Source organism: Urocitellus parryii, chromosome X (genome assembly GCF_045843805.1).
Source record: "Urocitellus parryii isolate mUroPar1 chromosome X, mUroPar1.hap1, whole genome shotgun sequence".
Taxonomy (NCBI): domain Eukaryota; kingdom Metazoa; phylum Chordata; class Mammalia; order Rodentia; family Sciuridae; genus Urocitellus; species Urocitellus parryii.
Window position 1 is genome coordinate 50354942 of NC_135547.1, and position 26390 is coordinate 50381331.

The following is a 26390-nucleotide window of genomic DNA, read 5'->3' on the forward strand; positions in this document are numbered from 1 at the left end:
TAATATTTTATTAGTGGCCTTATTTATGAAAAGCCACTTCTAGTTCATGAATTTACAAGTTTTTTTCATTTAGTATTATGGCTTATGAAAAATATTTTGACTGTATTTCCATAATCATTTTTATATAAATTGATACTAGTCATTAACAATGTCCTTGCATAAATGAGCAGACTGGGACCTGTTTGGTTAGCCCTACCTCTGCTTGAGTCTATAAAGAGCTTATTAGTTGTATATGAACGGAAATTTTAGTTGTTTGATTCGACTACATACTTGCTAGATATTACACTATGAAAATACTAGTTCTATTTTCAAGGTGTCATTTTAATTAATTTTGGAGAAATTTCAGAAACATTACTATTCTCTTGGTGGTTAGATATTATAGTGTATTGAGAACCTTATTAAAGAGTTATTAATTGAATGTAAGGAAAAAATGAAACACTGGTGTTCTAAAAACATTGTATGCCCAAATTCAAACTGATCTCAAACATAAATCACTCCTAGCATCACTGCCATGGAGCATAGTATTTTATGTTATTCAGTACTTCTAACATTTGAGTAGGTTTAAGTCTCCTTAAATATATAAACAGTAGTTATGCTTCTAGAATTCTGATAGCATTTTTTTTTATTAAGAATTTGTTTTAGAAGAATCAGATATAATTAAGATTTAGAAATCATCTTAGAAGACATGGTACTTCCTTCTAAAACAGACTGAGACAACATTTAGACAAATGGAAATGAATTACAATTCACTCTTTTGTAATTTATTTGCTCTAATTTGTTATACATGACAGCAGAATGCATTTTAATTCATAGTACACAAATGGAGCATAATTTTTCATTTCTTTGGTTAGACACAAAGTAGAGTCACACCATTCGTGTCTTTATATGCGTACCTAGGGTAATGATGACCATCTCAATCCATCATCTTTTCTACCCCCATGGCCCTTCCTTACCCTCCCTCCCCTTTTCCCTATCCAGATTTCCTCCATTCCTCCCATACTCCCCACCCCATTATGGATCAGCATCCAATTATCAGAGAAAACATTCGACCTTTGGTTTTCTGGGATGGGCTTACTTCACTTAGCATGATATTCTCCAGCTCCATCCATTGACCTGCAAATGCCATGATTTTATTATCTTTTAATGCTGAGTAACATTCCCTTGTGTATATATACCACAGTTTCTTTATTCATCTTTATGGAAATAGGCATGGGTCAGGTAAGTCGCTTTTCACCTCAAGAGGGGTCAGAGCTAACTGGGTAGGGACTGGATTATCATAATAATTCTGAACACAAATGGCCTTACCTGACACTTTCTCTGACGTAGTGGACAAGGGTCTCCTCTCTGTACATGGCCTGGTATTGTTTGTCCCGAACATTCTCTTTTTTTTTTTCCTATCATTCTGTATCCTGGATACATATAATCACTCTCCCATGCTCTCTATTTCTTGACTAATTTTATCTCCAACAGAAAGAATATTGAGTTTGAAATCAAGATTGATAAAAAGACACATCTATATTCCCAATCCTCCACTTTTCTGGGAAAAAAATACTCTTTGATCTGTTTGAAACATGCATGGGAGAAAAGACACAGGTTTACCTTGCCTCCTATGCACACTTGTGGGAAATCTGAATGTACATGCTAGACTAAAGCCTTCTTCTTGAAAAAAAAAAAAAAAACAGATCACTGAGAAATCATAAGATTTTGATTCATACATGTAAATAATATTTTAGCATCTTATAATTATTCTGCAAGGCCCTTCCAACTCCACTATTAATCATCCTCCTTATATCAGAGAAAACATTCGGCTTTTGGTTTTTGGGGATTGGCTAACTTCATTTAGCATTATATTCTCTAACTCCATTAATTTACCTGCAAACCTCATGCTTTTACTCTCTTTTATTGCTGAAGTAATATTCCATTGTGTATGCATACCACATTTTTTTATCCATTCATCTACTACTAAAGGCCATCTAGGATGTTTCCACAGTTTAGCTATTGTGAATTGTGCTACTATAAACATTGATGTGTGCTGTTTTTAAGTCCGTTGGGTGTAGACCAAGGAGTGGGATAGCTGGGTCAAAAAGTGGTTCCATTCCCAGTTTTCCAAGGAATCACCATACTGCTTTCCATATTGGCTGCACCATTTTGCAGTTCCACCAGCAATGTACCAGTGTGCTTTTTTCCCCACATCCTTGCCAACACTTATTGTTGTTTGTCTTCATAATAGCTGCTATTCTGATGGCAGTGAGATGAAATATTTGAATAGTTTTGATTTGCATTTCTCTAATTAAAGTATTTTTTAGTTGATGATCTACCTTTATTTATTTATATGTGGTGCTGAGGACTGAACTCAGTGCCTCACACATGAGGGCAAGTGCTCTGCCACTGAGCCACAACCCCAGCCTCATTAAGAAATTGCTTTTTTTAAAGAAAAATCTACAAATTGTGAAATATTTTTTGTTAACTACTGATAGTGAATTCCATTTTGAGAATTTAAGTCATATTAATAAATTGAAAAGCAAGCAAAACCTTTTCATGAACCCTCATTATTTTAAGTGATATTTCATTTTTTATCACTAAATATTACTTCTTAGGGATAATATAGTTTTTAAAGGGATAGGGAAGAAACTTTTTTGTTGGTTGCTCAATGTTCTGGAATAAGGAAACAAGGGTTTTGTTTGTTTGGTTTTGTTTTTGCTCTAATTTGTAAAGTAATTACCTGATGGTTATCTTATGCAGAGAATTGTCCATAGTACAGAGTTCTTGCCAACATCAAAAAAGCCTACATTTGGGCTGGGGATGTGGCTCAAGCGGTAGCACGCTCGCCTGGCATGCATGCAGCCCAGGTTTGATCCTCAGCACCACATACAAACCAAGCTGTTGTGTCCGCCGAAAACTAAAAAAAAAAAAAAAGAAGAAGAAAATAAAATAAAATATTTTAAAAAGGCTACCTTTTAAAGGTAGCTGTAGTTTAGTGGAAAAGCATTGAACTCATAGTTAAACCCCTTGGCTGTCAAACTTGAGTCTGTAATAAACTCATTCAGTAATCATGGGCAATTCACCTAATTTCCTTGAGTCTCAGAGTCCCTTTTGTAAAAGGAAAAGAAAGCTTAGATATTGCTTAAAGTATATTCTAATATATTATGTTCAGTGATTCAATATATCATGTTCTTGTTTTCTTATAATTCCTGTTAATCTAACTTGAACACAAGGGAGCAGCTTCTAAAAAGAGCTGATTAGCAACAATTAAGAGTGACATTTCATTTGTTTTTCCATGTCTTTTCTATTAAAAACAGTGATTAAAATCACATGCTTGAGAATATGTTCTTTAAAGGGAAATATTTTCAAACAAAATGTACAATGATAAAACCTCTGGGTCAAGTTGAATTTTTATTTTCAATATTTACATAGTATTAAACAATTTTTCTGTCCTATAAATAGCATTCAATCTTTCCAAGTTTTTAATATTTGAATTTAGAATATTAAATATATTCCCTACCTTTTATAAAGCCATATCATTTTGGTTTTATCCATTTGAAACTCTTTTTCTTATATTTTTGTGACCCAAAGATGGATCCGTATCATAAAGTAAGAAAACAATGGAAAAATATTAAAATTAAGTTGGTTCATGATTAATCAAGCAGTAGCCGAAGCTCAGAAATAAATTCTTAGACTTTCAACAAGTATTCCTAGATGTACAGAGTAAACAGCGTTTATTTAATCAGTTTTAGAATTCAATCTCTTTGGAACTATTTTTAGTACTTACTGGCACTCTATGTATTTTCTGGGCAACTTTACCAGATTTATAGCTCTGAAAGTGCTGTGTTATTTATCACCTTCCAATAGGCAATGAAGTGGTGTCTTGCACATGGTTATGTCAAAAATATTAAAGTTTACTACAGTGATTCAGTTAATTCTTTCCCTGAAGAATAAGCAAAAAAAAATATAGCTTTTTATTTGGCAACAAATTTCCTTTACTTTTTTTCAACAGAAAAAAAATATATCTCTTGGGAGTTTTATATCCAGCATTAATTTTCTTTTCTTAGAATACAAAATTCCTACAAAGATTTAAATCTCAGACAGGCTTAAGATTTTGCTTATTACTTTGGTTTTGTCCTATTTTTTCAACCCCAAAGCTCATTTTTGAATTTTGGAATAAATATCATTCACCAGAGTTTTGAAATAGATCAGATTATTAGAAATTTCATAATTTTTTTCTTGACCGTAACTGGAATTGGTAATTTTGTGTACTTGAGATCAAGGTAGTTTATGATATCAGAATCCCAAATCAACATACCCTGTGTAAACGATTCTTGTGTTCCATTAAAATGGTATTTTATTTCTTTCTGAGTTTTTATTCTCTTTTTTGATTGTACATACATACATATGTTTGACAGGCATAGGGCCTTATGTTTTACAAGTATTGCTCTTATCACATATGATACTTCATATTTGTGATAATTTCTTCTGAAATAAAGGTTTACAACTAGATTATAAAATTTTACTAGCTATTCACACTTTAGCCTTTATTACATTTTTGACAGAAAAATAGTAGTTGTTTCAGAAAATAATTCATAAATTGTTCTCTAGACAGTTATACTAAGGTTAAAGCGAAAAAAAAATTTCCCTAAGTCAACAATTACAGAGTATTCTTGTGGCTACCTACACTGAGATTTATAAGCAAGAACAATTAAGCACTGTTATTTTTTCTTTTATTTTTTAAAATAGGAACCATCGTTTTAATGCATACATTTATTAATCAAACAAATGCTTACTGAGTGTGTGCATATATGCCAGACGCTATGTCCTTAGAAAGTATACATATAAACAAAAATACATGTCATGTTACCCTGTATTCACATCCATTATTAAGGCTTAAATAAATTACCTAGAGATGCACCCACATAAATGATAACTAGTGATTTCACCAATGGATGAACATTTTAGTGAAATACCAAAGTTTTTCTTAGTATGCCCCTATAAAAAAGAATAACAATAATAACTTTAGGTAGGTTTAGAATTTTGGGTACTTATAAGTCAATTATCTGGATTATGTTTTACTTCTTTTTGTATATACCTTAGGTCTTTGTTAAAGTAAGGGAGAAGATGGATTAAGGAACTATACATCTTCTTTTTTCCTTTCTCATTTTTTTCACTAACATGTTGTGATCAAATGAAGGGCAAAGGGCTTTAATTTTTTTCATTGCTCATGTTGGTATTTCAGTTGAGCTAACTACAATGAGGTAGGACTAATGTTGATTCTCTGTGTTAATTATTCTTCATTTCTCAAGGAGTTGGACAAACCATTCTTGGAACTGTCATTCAATGATTCCAAGCTCATATTGACACCATATTTTACATAAACTTAGATATATCTCTAAAAGATTTTTGATCCAGAAGAGGTGGTGCACTCCTGTAATCCCAGCAGCTCAGGAGGCTGAGGCAGGAGGATCACAAGTTCGAAGATAGCCTCAGCAATTTAGTGAAGCCCTGAGCAACTTAGCAAGACCCTGTCTCAAAATTTAAAAAAATAAAAATAAAAGGACTGGGGATGTGTCTCAGTTTTTAAGCACACCTGGGCTCGATCACAGATACCAAAAATATTTTTGAAAAGTTTAAAAAACAAAGTTTGTTGAAAATTATATCTCTCATGTATTGTCTCAAATTCCTTGAACAATAAAAGTTTAAATACTTCAACTGGAAGGTCACTGGTTGGGATCTAAATATTTGTGGGGAGGAAGCATTATACATGCAAGTTTTCTTGACAAAAACATTGTGGCATTTTGGAACACTATGGTCTAATAGAACCTTGTACAATAATGGAAATGTTCTGCTTCTGCTTTCCAACACAGAAGCTATTGAGAACTTAAAATGTGGCTAGTGTAACTAAGAAATGATTTTTCAATTTTATCTAATTTTGATTAATTAAAGTTTAAATTCAAATACTCCCTTAGAAAGAATCAGTATCATATTGAACAGAGCAGTCATAGAAGAAAGAAGAGTATTAGGAACATTATCCATTAGCTGGGGTGTGTGTGTGTGTGTGTGTGTGTGTGTGTGTGTGTGTATGTATACATACACTTCAATATCACCTTGATAATTAGAAAGTTTTGTCTTTTACTACAATTTCAAATAAATAAAAGACAGTGAGTATGCTATTCTTGAAGTTTTCAACCAACATAAAATCTTGCCTGAATTTGCATGACAAAGCAAAGCCGAACTCAAAATTTGGGCAAACACAGGATTAATTTTTTAAAATATGAGCATGAAATACATAAACATAACTTCAGAACCTTTACACAATATTTTATGCTATATTTTATATGTTATTTTCCCTTTAACCCAATACCTTATAATCTTCCTTTAGAGCTCTTATTAAAATATTGTTTTATATTAATCTGCTAATATCAATACCATCATTAAGTACTTAGTCATTGATTTGTCTTTCACTTTAGCTAGAATTTAATTCCCATTATGTTAGTAAAATGTTTACTCACCACCATATGTGCCCTGTACTGAGAAGAAGACTCTGACTATGATAGCCATTCAATATTGGCATCTTAAGAATTAACAAAATAGCATCAAGTACTAGAGATTTTTATGAATTTCAATTTAGAAACTATTTTTTCCATCCATGAATGAGACATCTTGATTTGGGCTCACATAAAAGCCTTTTGGAATAATATTTCAAAAATAAGTCATCAATTATGATTAATCTCTTCTTTGGGTCAATTTTCATAATGTATACTGTATTCATATAGGATATTTGGGTCATAAAATTCTACTTTTCTTGAAATATGCCATATTAGAAATAATAGATTCTGGCTTGTTAATTTTTACACTGTAATAGTTAAAATATGAAAAATTTTTCTCTTGTCTATTCAAAGAAAAGTCAGATTATTTATTGTTTTTTATTGACAAAATATAAATGGAATGAATGCTCACTTTTTCTTTTTATTCATTTATTTGACATATAAAATTATATTGTATCATTTTAAAACAATATAATAACAAGTACACATTGTTTAATTCATATAATTTTTTAAATCACAATTTACCAAACTGATGATTTAAATGAATATTTCTGATATGCTACCTTACATTTCATAATAAGCATCTAATGCTCCTACCACAGCATATTGTAGTTTCTTTTTAGAGAGAGAGAGAACAAGAGAGAGAAGAGAGAGAGATTTTTTTAATATTTATTTTTCAGTTTTCAGTGGACACAACATCTTTATTTTATTTTTGTGTGGTGCTGAGGATCCAACCCAGCACCCTGCGCATGCCAGGCAAGCGTGTTACCACTTGAATCACATCCCCAGCCCAAAGCAAATTGTATTTTTATATGTAATTAAAAGTATAAGTGGATCTGAGTCAAAAAGGAAAAATTCCTAAAGTTTGCAGAAATATCTTTAATTCACAAGAGGAAATAGATATGTGTAGTAGGGTATTATATTAAATTACATATAAGCAAATATAACAATTAAGTAAAATTTTAAAAGATAATGTGGGACTGGGGATATGGTTCAATGGCAGAGTTCTTGCTTAGCATGTGTGAGGCCCTGGCTTCAATCCCCAGAACTATAAAACATAAATAATGTGATATGGAATATGTTTATAAACTGACAACCTAGACTAACAGTCCCTGAAAACCTGGTATCTTTTATTAACTTCTATTTTATAAGATCTTGTTTAGACAATGGTATAAAAAACTATGAAAAAATAAGATGTTTCCCTGTTCTTTTATGACAAAGCACCTAAGTGAAAGATCAGTGTCTGGCACTTGCCATGTATTATCAACATTTATGTTAAAAATGTATTAATGAATTACAATCATTTACTTATATATTTCTGTTTGTTCATATATATATATATATATATATATATATATATATATATATATATTCTTTAGTCAGTTATTTGATAAGAAGCTTAAGGTTATTTTCAAGTATTTTCTTCATGCCCTCCAGTGACTTTTATATTATTAATTTCTATTCAAATGCTTCAAGTAACACTAGTTAGATCTCTCTTTGAGAGCCAGCCAGCATTACTCAGTCAGCTGGCAAGATTTCTATTTGTGCAGGGTTCATCTTACTATAGTTCAGAGATAGGACTCTTTTTTTTGACAGGCCCATATTTTGACTTCATGGGCATAAAGAGAAAATAGGTAGTGCCCCATACTACCTTTTTCAATGTGATATTTCAGTATGTGAGATTTTGTCCATTGTATTTTTTATTAAGATTTAATACAATAATATTTAATTATTAATTCCCAAGATAATTTCCTTTTTTATAATGTTTCTACAGGAAAATAAATGAAAATTTCCATGCACTTTACCCATGTTTATATTCTAATCAGAGTTTGTATTTTTCCTTTATCTGCCAAAGGTTTTAACTACATTTATATGTTATGTATGCTATTGCCTTGGCTGACTATTTTATACTTTCTGGTTTCTTTTGGTCATGAAAAGGTATCTTAAACAACTAAATTAAAGTGTAAAAAAAGTTTTAATTCAGTTGGATTGATCATGGATAATTCACTTCTAGCTTCATTTATCATGTGCAGTTTAGTGACAATTCTTTTTAAATTCTATACAAGTTGGGCTGGGGATGTGGATCAAGCAGTAGCGCGCTTGCCTGGCATGCGTGAGGCCCAGGTTCCATCCTCAGCACCACATACAAACAAAGATGTTGTGTCTGCTGAAAACTAAAAAGAAAATAAAAATAAATATTAAAAAATTGTCTCTCTTTAAAAAAATTCTATACAAGTTTTCCTTTTGAAAATTTCAATAATTTGTATAAATGGGTTTCATTTATTATCATAAAATCTTACAAACTAAAACTCCTCCAGAATATCTTCTAGAACAACTCTTTAATTTTATAAATACCTGCAACTTTTAAGCCATTGGCTTGTGGTCATAATATTAGTTTATAAGCAGAGTTGAGACTTAGACCCAAAGTTTTCTAGCACCTATGAACTTACTTTACTATGTCATGTGATTTAAGAAAATGAAAATTGTTCTAATTACATAAAATAACATAATCTGACTTATATATTATAATTATTATTTTGTTAACATATATTATTTTGTATTAAATAAGTAAAAGTATATTTCATTATGTGTTTTCCAGGGTCAAAATATTTTTGGGCTTGATGTCATAGAGACACCAGAAGGAGACAAGATGCCACAACTGATTGTTCAAAAGGAGTTAGATAGGGAAGAGAAGGATACCTATGTAATGAAAGTAAAGGTTGAAGATGGCGGCTTTCCTCAACGATCGAGTACTGCTATTTTGCAAGTAAGTGTTGCTGATACAAATGACAACCGCCCTGTGTTCAAGGAGAAGGAAATTGAAGTCAGTATACCAGAAAATGCTCCTGTAGGTACTTCAGTGACACAACTCCATGCCACAGATGCTGACATAGGTGAAAATGCCAAGATTCACTTCTATTTCAGCAATCTAGTCTCCAATATTGCCAAGAGATTATTTCACCTTAACACCACCACTGGACTCATCACAGTCAAAGAACCCCTGGATAGAGAAGAATCACCAAGTCATAAGTTACTGGTTTTGGCAAGTGATGGTGGATCAGTGCCAGCAAGAGCAATGGTCCTGGTAAATGTTACAGATATCAATGATAATGTCCCATCAATTGATATAAGATACATTATCAATCCAACCAATGGCACTGTGGTTCTTTCAGAAAATGCTCCACTTAACACCAAAGTTGCTCTCATTACTGTAATGGATAAGGATGCCGACCATAATGGTAGAGTGACATGCTTCACAGATCATGAAGTTCCATTCAGATTAAGGCCAGTATTCAGTAATCAGTTCCTCCTGGAAACTGCTGCATATCTTGACTATGAGTCCACAAGAGAATATGCCATTAAATTACTGGCCGCAGATGCTGGCAAACCTCCTTTGAATCAGTCATCCATGCTTCTTGTCAAAGTGAAAGATGAAAATGACAATGCTCCAGTTTTCACCCAGCCCTTCATAAGTCTTTCTGTTCCTGAGAATAACTCCCCTGGCACACAGTTGACCAAAATAAGTGCAACAGATGCAGACAGTGGACGTAATGCTGAAATCAGTTACCTTCTAGGTAGTGATGCCCCATCTGAATTCAACCTGGATCATCGAACAGGCATTCTGACTGCAGTGAAAAAATTAGATAGAGAAAAACAGGAAAAATATTATTTCACTGTTCTGGCAAAAGATAATGGGATGCCACCATTAATGACTAATGCCACAGTCTTAGTAACCGTCCTTGATCAGAATGATAACAGCCCAATTTTCACTCACAATGAGTACAACTTCTATGTCCCAGAAAACCTTCCAAGACATGGCACAGTAGGACTAATCACCGTAACTGATCCTGATTATGGAGAGAATTCTGCAGTCACTCTCTCCATTTTAGATGTGAATGATGACTTCACCATTGACCCACAGACTGGTGTCATTAGGCCAAATATTTCATTTGATCGAGAAAAACAAGAATCTTACACTTTTTATGTAAAGGCAGAGGATGGTGGTAGGGTATCACGCTCTTCAACTGCAAAAGTAACCATAAATGTAGTTGATGTCAATGACAACAAACCAGTGTTTGTTGTCCCTCCTTCCAACTATTCTTATGAACTGGTTCTCCCATCCACTAATCCAGGCACAGTGGTCTTTAAGGTAGTTGCCATTGACAATGACACTGGAATGAATGCAGAGCTTCGCTACAGCATTGTAGGAGGAAACACAAAGGGACTGTTTGTAATTGACCAAACAACTGGCAACATCACACTGAAGGAGAAATGTGTGGTTGCAGATCTTGGTTTACACAGATTGGTAGTTAAAGCTAAAGACTTAGGACAACCTGATTCTCTCTTCAATGTTGCAATTGTCAATCTGTTTGTGAATGAGACAGTGACCAATGCTACACTCATTCATGAATTGGTGCGCAAAAGCATCGAAGCACCAGCAACCCAAAATATTGAGACAGCTGATACATCCTCACCAACCAGTGACTATGTCAAGATCATGGTTGCCATTGTTGCTGGTACTATAACTGTTATACTAGTGATTTTCATCACTGCTGTAGTAAGATGTCGCCAATCACCACACCTTAAGGCTGCTCAGAAAAACAAGCAGAATTCTGAATGGGTTACTCCAAACCCAGAAAACAGGCAGATGATAATGATGAAGAAAAAGAAGAAGAAGAAGAAGAAGCATGCCCCTAAGAACTTGCTGCTTAACTTTGTCACTATTGAAGAAACAAAGGCAGATGATGCTGACAATGATGGAAACAGTGTCACACTAGACCTTCCCATTGAACTGGAAGAACAAACCATGGGCAAATACAACTGGGGCACTACGCCCACCACCTTCAAGCCTGACAGCCCTGATTTGGCCCGACACTACAAATCTGCCTCTCCACAGCCAGCCTTCCAGATTCAGCCTGAAACACCTCTGAATTCAAAGCACCACATCATCCAGGAACTGCCTCTTGATAACACTTTCGTGGCCTGTGATTCCATCTCCAAGTGTTCCTCCAGCAGTTCTGATCCCTACAGTGTTTCTGAGTGCAGCTATCCAGTGACAACCTTCAAGACCCCTGTGTCTGTACACACCAGACCGGTAGGTAATCCCATTTCTAACTGACCTTTCTAAATTTATGTTCTTCTTATTTTCAGTTGATATAGAACTTTACAGAAACTATTGAGCTCCAAGAGGGATCAAAACAATCATATTGTATGGAAACATCCAAATAGATATATGAATTGAATTAAGACTGATAGAAAATCAGAATAAAATGACTGTTGATTATAGGAAAAATGGGTGCAGAATTATGATTATAATAGGGGGGCAGTTTTGTCTGTAGATGGAAGTATAATGCTTTATGCTAGAAAATAGACTGGGAAACCTCTATAACAAGGGTTATAGCATTGTCTTCACTACTATTGTGTATTGAGGATCAGAAAGATCTGGGCTAGCTATCATACAATAAAGCATTTTAGAATCAATTGAGCATATTTTAACACTAATGATGTTGGGAATCCCAGTTTCATTTGAAGAAAAGTAATTAAATGGCAGCAAGTTATTCTCCCACCCATATCCCATCATGCCTACATGTCTCCACAATGAAGAATTTGAAGATTAGGATCTCAAAATTATTTTGGTACAATAAATCTATATTCATACAATATAGCAACAATGGGATTATAAAAACAAAGGATGCTCATTCTCAATTTCAAGCCAGCAACTGAAATTTGTATAAGATCTCTATTTTAGATAATCAGTTAAATGTGTACATATTTATGCATGGTATTCAGAGCCCTTCAGAAGACATTCTTAAAAGATAATGCCTTTGGGCTGGGAATGTGGCTCCAGTTGTAGCACACTTGCCTAGCATGTGTGAGGCACTGGGTTCGATTCTGAGCATCACATAAAAATAAAATTGAGATATTGTGTCCACCTAAAACTAAAAAAAAAAGAGAGAGATAATGTCTTTTGGGAAATGGAGTAATTTTTCTTTCTCTAATGTGCAGGAAGGGAAATAAGAGAATATAAAGACCCAAGAAATCTGTGCAAAATAATTTAAAATTCAATGCATTTATGAAAACAAACCTACATACAGTGCTTTTTAAATTCTATATTCCATAGAACAATGAATACAGTTTTTTCTCAAAGTTCATGAGTATATTAAATCATATAAGTATTGTTGTTTTCTTAATAAAGTGATAGAATTTATCTACGTTTTTCTTTCAAAGTCATGCCACATGTTGACTTTATTATTTTGTCTGTGTAGGTCTTAGAAAAGTATTAATCTATTTGAGTAAATAAAGTGATTTGAAAACATATTAAGGTTTAATAAAATGATTGCAATGTGAAAGTCAAAAGAGATTCCCCCTTATCAAAATCTGGAAATATTAAAGAAGTCTTCCAGATTCAAGATAATAGTGCAAATAATTTGCCATAATTTTGGAAATTGTTTTAAGAATGGAGATCTTTTGAGGATATACATAGTTAAATAATACAATAAATTGAATCTTTCTTTTTTAGTCACAGAAAATGTAAGGTACTAATTCACTTGTGGGTGCATTTTTTCCTAACAGATCCCTAATTAATTTGTAAAATAGAACCGTAGGCTCTGTGTAGAGTTCCTGTAATGCTTTGAATGAATTTGCAGGCCAGCAGTTATTTTCACAGTTCTGATGATTTCCATGTTTCTCTGCATTTGTTGGAGGACAAACATAGTAGATGCTTGACATCTCCTCAGGTTGTGTTTTTCGATATGCTTAATGACTCAAAAGGGCACACTATTTTCTGATTCTTATCCTTATTATTCTCTTATTGAAGACCTTTCTCAACAGTAAGGTATTCTTTATTAAAAACACTTTCTTTGATGAACATCCTGATAGGATTTTTTCTGAGCTAAACCTGTGACTTTCTTAAGACAGTAAATAAATGATGTGGTTTGTGAATTATCATTTTTAATAGATTGGCTTATGAATTTCGTTAATACAGTAAATTCTGATTTCAACTGTTTACAAAGGTTCAGATATATTTTATGAGCTACACTAATTTTACTTGAGTATATGATCACACAGTAAGGAAAGCATGGATAAATAAAAAATGAAGTATTTTGAAAATATCCATCTTTCCATTTTTTGTTGATAATTTGTAATTCTTAAGAAGTAAATAAAATTAAAAATTCTTTTCATTATGTCACTATATTTTATACAGTGAAGAGACTTTTTCCTAAACATAGGACAAATAGCTTCATGAGTTAGGTAAAATACTAAAAGCATGTACAACTGTGAATGAGTTGTTGGTCATGGTTAGGTTTCTATTAATTAAAAGCACTAACTTAAAATCAGTGAGTATCAGGTGACTTATTTGATTTTTTTCACATCTAAAAAATAAATGAATTACACATTTTTTCATTGGCTTATAGTTGTCTCATATTAATTAGTAAATATCTTCTCAACATGAATTCATGAACTTAACCAGATTAATACTATCATTTGAATCTTTACATTTGTGCTACATTTACAATATTCTTTACTCTCCCTATATTCTTCAAGTTGTAATTGACACCAAGAGAGGAATCTTATATTCAATAATATTGCAGAATACTAAAAGAATAATGAAAACTGAAAAAATTACATATTTAAAACTTCAAATACAGCAGGTGTATTCTTTCTAAATAAACATCACACAAAACAGATGGAAGTGTCAGTCAATTGAATAAAAATCTGTTGTTCCTTAAGGAAATTCTGACAGTGAAAATGAAATATTACTGTTAGAGGGAAATAGAAATATTCCAAATTATTTTAAACAAAGTGAGAAAATAAACTAAAAAGGAGATCTTACAGTGATATTTACATTGAGTTCATTACTCATCTGATTAGAAATATGCATGTAGAGTAATAAAACAGCTCTAGTATGATGTAAGATACAAGGAACCTTCCATGAATTTTACATTTTAAAAACGGTATCAAATGCTTTCTTTAGATTTTTCTTTTTTACTGTGGAGCTCAGGAAAAAAAATATGGAACATTCATTATATAGGTGTGCATCCATTGCATGAAGCTGTCTATACCTGGTGAATAAGATGCTCCTCTTTGGCATAAGTTTCTATATGTATTATGGAAGGCATTTTTGTATATATAGTAGTAGAAATGTAAAACATGAAATTTAAGGTGATTTCACAGATTAATTTCTATTAACAAATTCCAGAGCAAGCAGATAACATTTGGTTTATATGACTTTAGATATCCAATAAATAAATATAACTATTTTAGAATCAGTTTTGTTAATTTTCATACAGAAGATATGTATTGGCAAAAACAAGTCTTGCTTAACACAACTGTTCCACTAAAATATGTGAAGACTTTGCATTTAAAAAACAGAGAGAAGGGGGCTGGGATTGTGGCCCAGCAGTAGAGCACTCACCCTGGGTTGTATCCTCAGGACCACATAGAAATTAATAACTAAATAAAATAAAGGTATTAAAAAACAAAGAGGAGAATAAAAATAAAAGCACCATTTTTGAGGGCCTTCTATATATTAGTTACTGCCTTACACATATATTTTCCCCCTCAAAAAAAACTTAATTTTTTTTTGTGATTTGAGTTGAAATAGTTTTTCAATTTCAGAAATAAGGTTAAAAAAAGGTAAATCTTTTGGAAAATTATAATTCATGGATGAAATCATGCTGTAGATATGTGATGCATCAATTCAAATAATAACAATAATCTGAATTGGCCTGAAATAGGATTAGTATTCACTATGGTTAAGTTCAGTAACTTTGATTAAGTACATCTATATTTTGGTATGTGAATTTAGCCTTGTAGCATGCTTGGCAAATAAGATTCCTAGAACACAACTATCTGATTTTGATAACACGTTATTTTTCTTGTCCTAGACTGATTCCAGGACATCAACTATTGAAATCTGCAGTGAGATATAACTTTCTAGCAATAATATAATTCTACTAATTTCCCCCCAAATTTAGTGATTTGTGATTTCAAAATTAGACTAAGACTATTAATTTTGTTATCTGGATTTCCCATTATAACAGCAAGCAAAACAAAACTACCTTAAAAAATAATGTCTCAGTAAACCTTACTGGGAACCTGGTAAACACCGCAATGATTCTGCTTTGCTTTATTTAGCTTTAAACTGGAAATTTAAATTTAAAATTTATGGAAGAAACAATGCATTACAATATCTGAGTTTTATCATGCTGTTTTTCTGTTTGCTTGCTCTGAATGTCAACAACTATGATATAATTCTGTCTTGGTGTACACACTGATGGATAATGTATTAGTCATGATACATGAAATTACTTGCTCTGATTGCAGAAAAGTTTAAATACCTCCGGGAGTTTGGGAGTGATGGTGAACACTCCAAGCTACCCTCTGAAAGGTGTCCAGGGCAAGAGATTATTTTAAGACCAGCAAACAAACCAACCAAATCAGAAAACTTTTAATAGAATGTTTTCAAAATATACACTAATATAATATGTTTTTTTCTAATAAAACCATTTTATTTACCTACCACTCTGCTTAAAAGTTGGATAATAAAAAATAAACTTTTGGGGTTTTCCTATTGATTATAATTATACAGCTCCACTACTTTAACCATTAAACAGATTATTTTTGTTATCATCATGTTTCCTTTTCCTACAAATATTTAAAAAGAAAGAAGTCCTTGATATTTTCTCTATTGAAAGGAGAATGTAAGGGGCTGGGGATGTAGCTCAAGCGGTAGCGCACTCGCCTGGCATGCGTGTGGCCCGTGTTCGATCCTCAGCACCACATACAAACAAAGATGTTGTGTCCACCAAATACTAAAAAATAAATATTAAAATTCTCTCTCTCTCTCCCTCTCTCTCACTCTTTCTTTAAAAAAAAAAAGAAAGGAGAATGTAAGGTTCTTTATACTCCCTGGTATTTTGGGGAAATGCATTGATATTTCTTGTATTATGAAGCATAACTACAGTCATCTGAGGGTAGAAAGAAACATGAGATTAGGTATTTCAAAAATGATTATATCTTAATTTTGAAACTACCTAGCAAAAAATAAGGCACTAGAGTGACATTAGATTTTTACTTTTCTGACATGAAAATATTGAATAAGTAACATTGCTTTGAGTAATTTGCTTGATAAAATTCACTCACTTTATACAGTATTTCAGTTAACTCATTTCCTACACAAATTAATAAATGCCTCAATTTGGGTATACATTATATTTTATTGAAGAATGACATGCTTCAATTTTATGCTATGTTCTTTAAATTGCTTTTGACTTACTAACATTACTAACATTTAAAAAAAACTTTTAACTTCTTAGTACATAAAGGGAGTATAAAGGGCTCTTATAATGATGACATAACATGCTTTCTGAATTTTCATTCAAATTCTCAATTACGTATCATTTCTCCTTGAAAAATATGAGGAGGATATGTTCTGTTCTGTATGTATAGTAAAAATAGTGTATTATTTTAAGTGTTCTGCAATGTAAAGATATTTAGAAGACATTAATGCTCTATTTAGCATTTCAAATCATATAATTTTTGGATATGTGATATATAGGTAATATTCTAAACAAGTTTCTGCTAAATTTTATGTTCCCATTGACTTGATACAGAATCTTCTGTACCTCCAATGACATCAAGTTCATTGAACATATTTTTTTTCTATCTGGCTGTTTAAACATTATGTTGTTGATTAAAACAAGTTTGAATATAACTAGTTATGGTAATAAGAAATGTCATGTAAGGTGCAGTATTATATTAAATGCTATAAACAACTGATGTAGAAAAATACTTACTATTAAAACTTACCCTTGTACAACTTCCTCACATAGAATAACTTTATAGTGCTACCCCATTCCTTCTAGATAAATATTTCAGTTTAATTCAAATCATTCTGAGAAATGTAAAAAATTGACCCAACTTAGTATATTCCTAATATCAGTGCCCTGCAGATACTAAGATATACCAGTAGTGAGAGTGTCTAAAATCCATATCTCAATTTAATTGTAAATAACCTGATGAGGCCCAAGAACAGGCCTCCCATAATATCCTACGATGGCTTCATGACCATTTATGTATGCACTTATTAAATAAATGCATTTTAAATGCATGTGTCATGACTACCCTGGTCTCTTCTTTTCTACATACTCTGTGAGTTAAGGAAGAGTATCTCATTTTTTCCTACTTTGGTGACCATTCCTTTATGACCACAATGAGAATAACTCCTAATTGTTCCTTTGTATGTGTAAAGGTGAAAATATATTGAAAATTTTATGTGCAGTTTTTAAAAACCTCTCTCAATGGTTTTATGAGTATTGTCTTTGCAGGTGATGAAAATAGAAAATTTATTTTAAAAATTTATTTATGACTCCATCTCACAGAATGCAGCTTCTGTGAGAAAAGATCTTCTAAAATTATTTCCTTCCAGATCTTTGTGATAAAATATTTACTCATATAAGCCAATGATAATTGACATTTACCAGTATTTAAAATTGAATCATATATGGAAATAGATACAACTTATGACTATGAACTATCCTTGATCTATCCTTTCCTTGTGTCTGAGGGAATATTTATATCTGAGAACAATATGGAAGGCATTGAAACAGTTTTCTACAAAAGATAAATAGGAAAAAATACATATCTCCACACTTAGTTTCATCTTAGCATTTGATTTGGTGGTATATTCAACTGAATTGTCATAATTATTACATGTCTGCCATACACTGTCTCAGATATTTTCCAGTCTTTGTGTTGAAGTTAATGGATTTGTGTAATATTCTCAGTTTAAGTGTCCTTGAAAGTTTCTCTGGTTCTTATTTTAGTCAACAAATAAAGAATAGCAAATCTAAGACTCATCATCATAAATAAATAAAAGTAACTTTTAGTGAACCTGTTGTACTGAATCATAAGTATGCTATTTAATTAGTAAGCTACAATGTACTGTGAAGTTTCTGTCATGAAAGCTCACAAAAAGTATTTTCTTTTGGATAAAATTCACAATTTATAACTTGAAAATAGTGAAATACTTTGCCTTATTTTAGTTTAAATTAAAAAAATATTTTCTAAAACTAAGATATTTAAGCCATTTTATTTCTGAAATTATTGTATTCAGGGATAGATGTCTAAAATTTATAAAACAATTTAAATTCAATACATTAATCTTTATATGTCTTCCATTTTCTGTTGGAACTCATCCACATTTATCATTAAAAATGCATAAAACTGGGCTGGAATTGTGGCTCAGTGGCAGAGTGTGTGCCTAGAATGTGTGAAGCACTGGGTTCAATTCTCAGCACCATGTATCAATAAATAAAATAAATGTCCATTGACAACTAAAAAAATGTTAAAAAAATGCATAAACAGATTAATTTTTAAAAAGATGATTTTAAATTCACTATTTTGGATAATATTTACTAAGGTTTTAATTTCAATACAAAATACTACTGCCTCATTTTACTATTTAACCTCTTGCACTTTTCACTATTTAACTAGGTTTTATACTAATGTGCCTGGTAGATGTGAAACCTGATCTCAACCAAAATAATACAGGAGAAGCAGATCCTAAGAAATCTTTTATGAACTAAGCCACACTTCATAAATGCTTACATAGGTGCTCTTGTGCAATATACATATTTTTTAAAGATTTTGTGAAGCTTAGTTTTTTTTTGCTTAAATACTTTGCTTTAGATTTAGTTTTTTAGTATATTCAAAGGTGCTATGATAACATAGAATTGTGTGCTATATATAATTAGTGGATTTTTTAAAAAAGAACTAATGTGCAATTTGTTTTTTTTCTTGCATTATGGGTGTTCATACATGACATCCGTGGTTTAATGTGATATTTAGAAAAAGGAGTAGGCTTTTTAAATTCTAGAGTAGCCATAGGCTTTCATTTTTTTATTGCACATGTAATACATGCTTGTCATATAATTTTTTAAAAAATGTTGTTAGATTATAGATGAATTTTCATTTTTTTTATTTCTAACTATATCAGTAAGTTCTTTATAATTTATTTAGTCATTTGGTTTGAAAACGCTTTAACTTTTGAAAATGGTACATTTTATGTTTACAGAATTATTCTTTAACTTTTGGAATTGGTGCATTTTAAGTTTACAGAAGTATTACCTTTGTTTTATATTATAAATTATACAGAATTTTTACATGATTTAAAGATTGATTTATTTATTATGAATTTTGTTTATTTTTATAGACGTGTAATTGAGTAAATACATGTAATAGCAGTTGTTTAGTTGATGGTGTAGTACACAGGCATTCTACAAATCTCTCCATACATATGAGACTAACCTCTTTTCAGTGAAAACATCAAGTCTTCATGAGAAAGCACTTTTTTTGGTTAAAAAATAGCATCTACATTTCCACTAAAAGTTCCCTTAGCATTAACAACCAATTGATTTATTTCAAGAATTCTCATAACCAACTCTTACCTCTTGTGTATTCTATATATTCTCAATTAAAATAGTTTTAGCTGTTCCTTTTAAAGTGTATAATTATATTAAATTATCCACAATACACTGATACTGTGCAATTAGGAATAAAACTTTTTGACAAGTGAAACAATCACATTTATTTAGATTTAATATATTTAAATTGACGTAACAAAAATGAAGTATTTCAATTGATTTTCTAGAAATATTTTCACATTTCTCCCTTATATTTGTTAATTATTCATTGATTTACTTCATAAGATGTTATTGTTTTTGAAATGCAGTTGACTTTTAAAAGCATCTCATTATTTTTCTCTTAAAACTTGGCAAAACCAATGCATAACAAAATAATGTTTTCATTAGATACTCAGAGAAAATTTTAAATAGTACTGCTTTTACTTGATGGTAGTTAAAAGGAAACAAATCTCAAATTCTGATGAAAAATATTATTTACAAAATTGATACAATAAACTTTAATATTTATTTACTTGTTTAAATCTGTGTCTGATCTAACCTCAATTACAAAATTGATAGAGATATCATTTCAATAATATAATTGAAAAGAATTGACTGATTGATTCCCTTACACAAAAATATTTCCAGAAAATCAAACATGCTGCTCAAAGACATATTCAGGGTCACAACCTTGAAGTAATTAAAGTTTCAAAATAATTTTGACCTGCTCTTTTGTCATGTAAACACAAACATAATCTCATATTCAAAGGTGGAACAAACATACAAAAATGGAATTTCATGGATCCTGGAAAACTACTTTATGAGCTCCTAAATAAGAGACTATATTTCATTATTTATATACATTTGATCATTTTCTCATTCAAAATTATGTACTATTAACATTCTTTGGAAAACAATTGGGCACCTCATTTGTGATGTTCAGATTAAATAACTATGATTTTTTAATACAAATTCAGTTATTCAAGAGAAGGTGCTGAGTTCTCTTCCAGGTAACTATCATGTTTCCACATGATACCAAAATATCTGGATGCAAAATATAATTTTCACTCTGCCTGGGATATATTGTCAACTCAAGAAATTGTTTAACTTCATAATGATACAGACCTTAATACTGCAGAACTATATTTTAATAGTTTTATTTTACATAGAATAGTTTGATATAATTATTTCCAAATATAGAATAATTGATAATATTTTAAAAGAAAGTTTCAAATGGTACTACAATTCCACTTTACATGTATAAATATTTGTTGTTTATAAGGCCATATACACATTTATTTCAAAATTTACACAAATTATGGAAATGATAAGGAATATAATATTAAATCTTCCTTGGCTGGAGAATTGAAAGATAACATCAAGCCCATGTTTATAAATTGATATATTTGATTGTGGCTCTTTAGGTAAAATTTGTTTTAATATGCTAAGTAGTTTCTAATACAATGGGATCAAAAAGGGTTAGTACCTATATAAGCATACATTTGCATGTTTATTTGTGTTTATAAAGTTTCTAACAGGAAAAAGTGATATAAACTTTAACCTAAAAACATTTTGTTTAAATATTATGCATCTACATTCACAGTGCTACTGGCTCCTTTAAACTGTTGTGCCTCACTCCCAGAGTACAATCATCCTGTATTCTTCATATGATCCTATTTACTCTCTCTGTGTCATTTAGTAAAAATTTCTTTCATACTCAATGCATTATAAATATGTGCTCATGTGTTTTATTCCTTTCAATTAAGATATTTGGCTTTAATATATAAGCGATACTTAATAAAATTTTTCTGTTTTCTGAATGATCTAAAATCCTCTAATATTAGAATATATATGAAAAAAAGATCAATCTGCTTTTTTTAAAATTTTCAAGTTCTGCTTTTGCACAAAACAAAGACAAATTTGCATTGTCGATATGTAACTTTTTCTCAGTTGTTATGGCCAAAACATAAAGATAAATGTCTATTAACACTGCCACCTTTATTTTTCATTAACACTTTAATTTTATACCTATGAAAAACAAAAGAGTCAAGTGGATCTCTGTTCATGCTCTGTACAATGTCATATTGGCAGTTTCATGCATCTACAATTTTATTGGTTTAATTTATGTTTTCATAAAGCGGTTTTGATATGGATTTACCATCATCCTCTATATCCATATATGTTTGTCTATGTCTTTTAAAACACTCATTTTTGTGATTATCTAAGTGTGGACTATGGGTTGACATACATCAAAGGAATATTTATGAGGATAGGTCCAGATTTCAGATTGGGCAATGCATACAATTCAATGTAATTTCTGTGTTTGAACAGTTAGATCTAAAAATGGCAGCTGAAGAAAAATTATGTATGTTAAAATTGTGAAAATTTAATATACATGAGGATTCATAACGTTTTTAAATTTTTCTTTTTGCTTTGTACTTTGTAGCTATAATAAAAAAGTAAACAAGTTTTGTATGAATATGTTAGAATGAATATTATAGAGCATATTTCAACTGAAATATGTGTAGTTACTAACACTTGATTGTATTTGATGTACTTTCAGTGCATAAAGTGTGTGTAATCTGTACTAAGTGAAATATCTATAAATAAAGTTGTTTCTGCATTGCAATAACACATCTTCTGATATTTTTTGAAGTGCTCATTGTCAGCAGAGGCTAACAATTTTATTAACATCTTCCAGGATCCTAAAATATTTTTAATACAGTAACATCCTACACTCTTCATAGTGTACTTCATTATCTAAATTGAATTAAACTGAACTTTATACATTGACATTCTTATTTACCAACATTGTGAGGTAACTGATCCCTTTTAGTCACACCAAATCAATCAATTAGTTAGTGGTAAATTATACTTACTAAAGTTTTAGTTTTGTGCATTTTATTGTTCTCAGAGTCTTTGAATATTGGTAAAAAAGGACTATCATTTATCAAAAGTTGTTATTTGGTAAAACATTACAAATAATGCACTTAACCCTCAGTTCAAACAAGAGTAGAAAAACATTTCTCAATCTTTTACCGTGATAAAGGAAGACATTTTGGAGAATTGGGGTCTATTGGGGTAAGAATATGGGACAATAGCAGTTTTCCCCTTGTTGCTATTAGTAGTGTAAAAAGCCCCTGACAATGAATTTAACTGCAAATATGTTAGAAAATAATCTTTCATTTTTCAGTGCTGAAAAATCTCCAAATATAATGGATTAAGATTTTTAAAAATCACATTAAAATGGCACAATACAAAACTTCAAATTTTGTTACAATAATTAAGAGTGTGTGATGGTGGTGGTGGTGGTGGTGGTGGTGTGTGTGCATGAATATCACTAGTAAATAAGCTGGAAAGTATGCATTAGGTATGAGCAGGCAAGTACATAATCCGTTTCAGTAATCACACTAAAATTAGCAATACTCAGTCATATTCAAGTAGCAATTAAATCTTATTAATCTTACCTCTAAAATACCTCCCACATTTGTCCCTTTGCCACTTCCTTTATGAAGATTTGATCATGAGTTTCCTGTTTTACAACTAATAGGTTGTCTTACTCTGAACTTTCATCTGTCTAATCAATTTTTTACACAGTATCCAAAGTATTCTTTCTGAAACATATACATATGATCAGATGAAGTATATGGCAGAATATGTCTTCTCCATTACATAGAGAATAAAGCTTCAATTAGTGTACATTTCAAGAGACTTTGCAGTCTTAGCCTGGTCTACATTTTCATCCTATTTCCACCACTGCATGCACAGTATATTTTTAACACACTTCCCTCTGTTCCCTGACAAAACCATGTACTTTGATGCATAAATTGTCACAATTTACCAAAATTACATTGGGTACCTGCTTTAGTTAAGACACTGTTCTGTGAACAACTAGATTAACTAAGCTATGGTCACTGAAGTAGAATTGTAATGGTGCAGATAGGGCAAGTATGCAAGTACTTTTTTTGTTCACATTAGTTATACGTGACAGTATAATGCATTTTGACACATGCATAAATGGACTATAACTTCTAATTCTTCTAGTTATACATGATGTAGAATCACACTGTTCATGTAATCATATATGTAAATTAGGGTAATAATGACCAATTAATTCTACTATCCTTTCTACCCCCATGCCCCCTCCCCTTCCTTCACTCCCCTCTGCCTAACCCAAAGTATCCCTATTGTTCCATAGCTTCCCTCCCTTATTTTGAATTAGTATCTGCATATCAGAGGAAGCACTCAGGCTTTGGTTTTAAGAAATTTCAAATAGTTTTAATTACAAAAATACCAGATAAAAAATGAATATATATATTGTTTATTTATTCATTTATTTTATCAAAAATAGAGGAAGCTGGGATGATACTCTTTTCTTCCACATCTAATTTCTTGGAATTAATCACATATTTTTATGTGTTAATTAATCTTCCTCAGGTAAATGCGTAGATCGTACAACCTTTTTTTTTTTTTTTTCTTTCACACAATCTTTAAACGGTAGTTTCTGGAGACTACTCCTAGAAAAAATTTTAAACATTGATTTCAGATATTTTGATTCTTTTTACATTTCCTATTCATGAGTTATAACAAAAAATATCAAATAAAAACTTAAACCCTTTGTTGATCTGTATATACTCCACATACATAGGGATAGGAGAACAATATTCTGTTATTAGGCATTTTAGCAAAGGAACCACTCTAGTGCTTCTTTAAAGAAATATATTACTAGTATGTTCTATCACAAGAAAAAAGGGTTATTGTATTCAATAGAGGAATATTTTCCATAGTGAATCGTCCAAACAGACACTGACACTTCTCTTGGTAGAATGTGTTTGTGTATACATAAATTATGTCATTGAATTACTGAGATGAAATGGTCACCCCAAATAGAAATCATTTTCTCTTTCCCCCTCTATGATTCCACCAAAGTTATCAATTCTGTGGGAAGAGGAACAGAGAGCAAACCATAAAACATCAAATACAGATAGTGCCCATATCGCACCATGGTGGAATTATCTTGAAATCCAGAATATCTTTATTCAAAAGCCACATATCTCTACTCAAAACTGAGGGGAAAATATATATACACACATACATATATACATGTATACATATGTGTGTGTCACACACGCACACACACATATATGTATATAAAATTTTAGGGAATGCATTTCTTGACATGCATGTTGCAAGCAATATATAGCACCTCCTTCCTAGAAATAGAAGGGATGAAAATAAACCACCTTCTTTTTAGTTTAGACTTTTTCTCATATCCTCATTATGATAAAATGGATTTCTACATTATTTACAGGGAATATCCTGGGATACTGGGTTTTTTTAAACTTTATTTTATATATTTATTGTTTTATGTGGTGCTGAGACTCAAACCCAATGCCTAATACATGCTAGGCAATCACTCTACAACTGAGCCACAACCCTAGCCCAGACTGAAGTTTTATTATAGTTTATATTTCATGTCTTTGCTTGACAGTCTTATATCAGGATGCTGGAGCATCAATTTTAGTATAAAACATTTTCATAGTACCTGATGTTTTACAAAATCTATCACTTCACCTCTTTTTGTAAAAGGAATGAACACCTTCAGGAACACCTTCTTAAATTGTAATTAGTGAGGATACCACCCAGATAAGATAAAAGTAGACATTAACATTCTTAAAGTCAGTGGCGGTTTTTCTCAATGCATACACTTTTTATTGGGACATATAACCATTATAAAGAGGAAATAAAGTGTAATATTCAATATAAAGATGAAGTTAAGGACTCAGTAACATGCCAAACAGCAAGAATAGCATATTGCTAAATTTCTAATGAACACACTTCTTTCTTATGTTTGTGTGATGTTTTACATATTTTTGAAGTGTTTCCATCAGGATAGTGGGAGTGTTATCATTCATAAAATTTACCCATTTACTTTTTGATTTTCACAGAGCCAAAAAATATTTCCTACTGTGTTTGCTTTTTAGAATAATTCTATCTAAAATGAATATAGCTGAACAACTACTATAACTGTATGCCAAATCTGCCTAACTCTTTCTATACCTCAACTTCATTGTGCTTGTGTGTGAAATTTTACAGTCTATTTTGGTTTCATGGAGAAAAATAGCATATCCCTTCTGATATAAAATACTAAGGGAAAACTCTGAAGAGAGATTTGTCAACATTCCCTTTCTTCTTTAGGTTAGTGTGGCACATAGAAATTGCTAGAATCACAGATTCACTGCCACATATGGGCATAAGAAATTCTGGACATACAAAAGGTTGAAGCCTTGTCCTCAACACATTAAGAAAACAAACTTTAGGTCAGGCTTACCTATTCTCTGGGGAACACTTTTGATCCCATATTCACATAGAGACAGATACCTTGATTTTTATCTAATCTCTATTAACCCAATAGAAGTAAAGCACAGTCACCTAAGCACCTTCTGGA

The 26390-nt window shown here is 31.3% G+C and overlaps 1 protein-coding gene across 8 annotated transcripts in view; it reads left to right on the plus strand.

The window, feature by feature from the left end:
• Pcdh11x (protocadherin 11 X-linked) overlaps positions 1-26390 on the plus strand; it is a 662237-nt gene that overhangs the window by 17108 nt on the left and 618739 nt on the right. For 7 of the 8 annotated variants that reach the window (XM_026411349.2, XM_077793969.1, XM_077793972.1 and 4 more), the window contains exon 2: positions 9136-11631. In XM_026411349.2, coding sequence (XP_026267134.2) covers positions 9136-11631 — 2496 coding nt within the window. Of the gene's footprint in view, positions 1-9135; positions 11632-15424; positions 15539-26390 lie in introns of those variants that run through there. The other variant, XM_077793975.1, reaches the window with a different exon arrangement.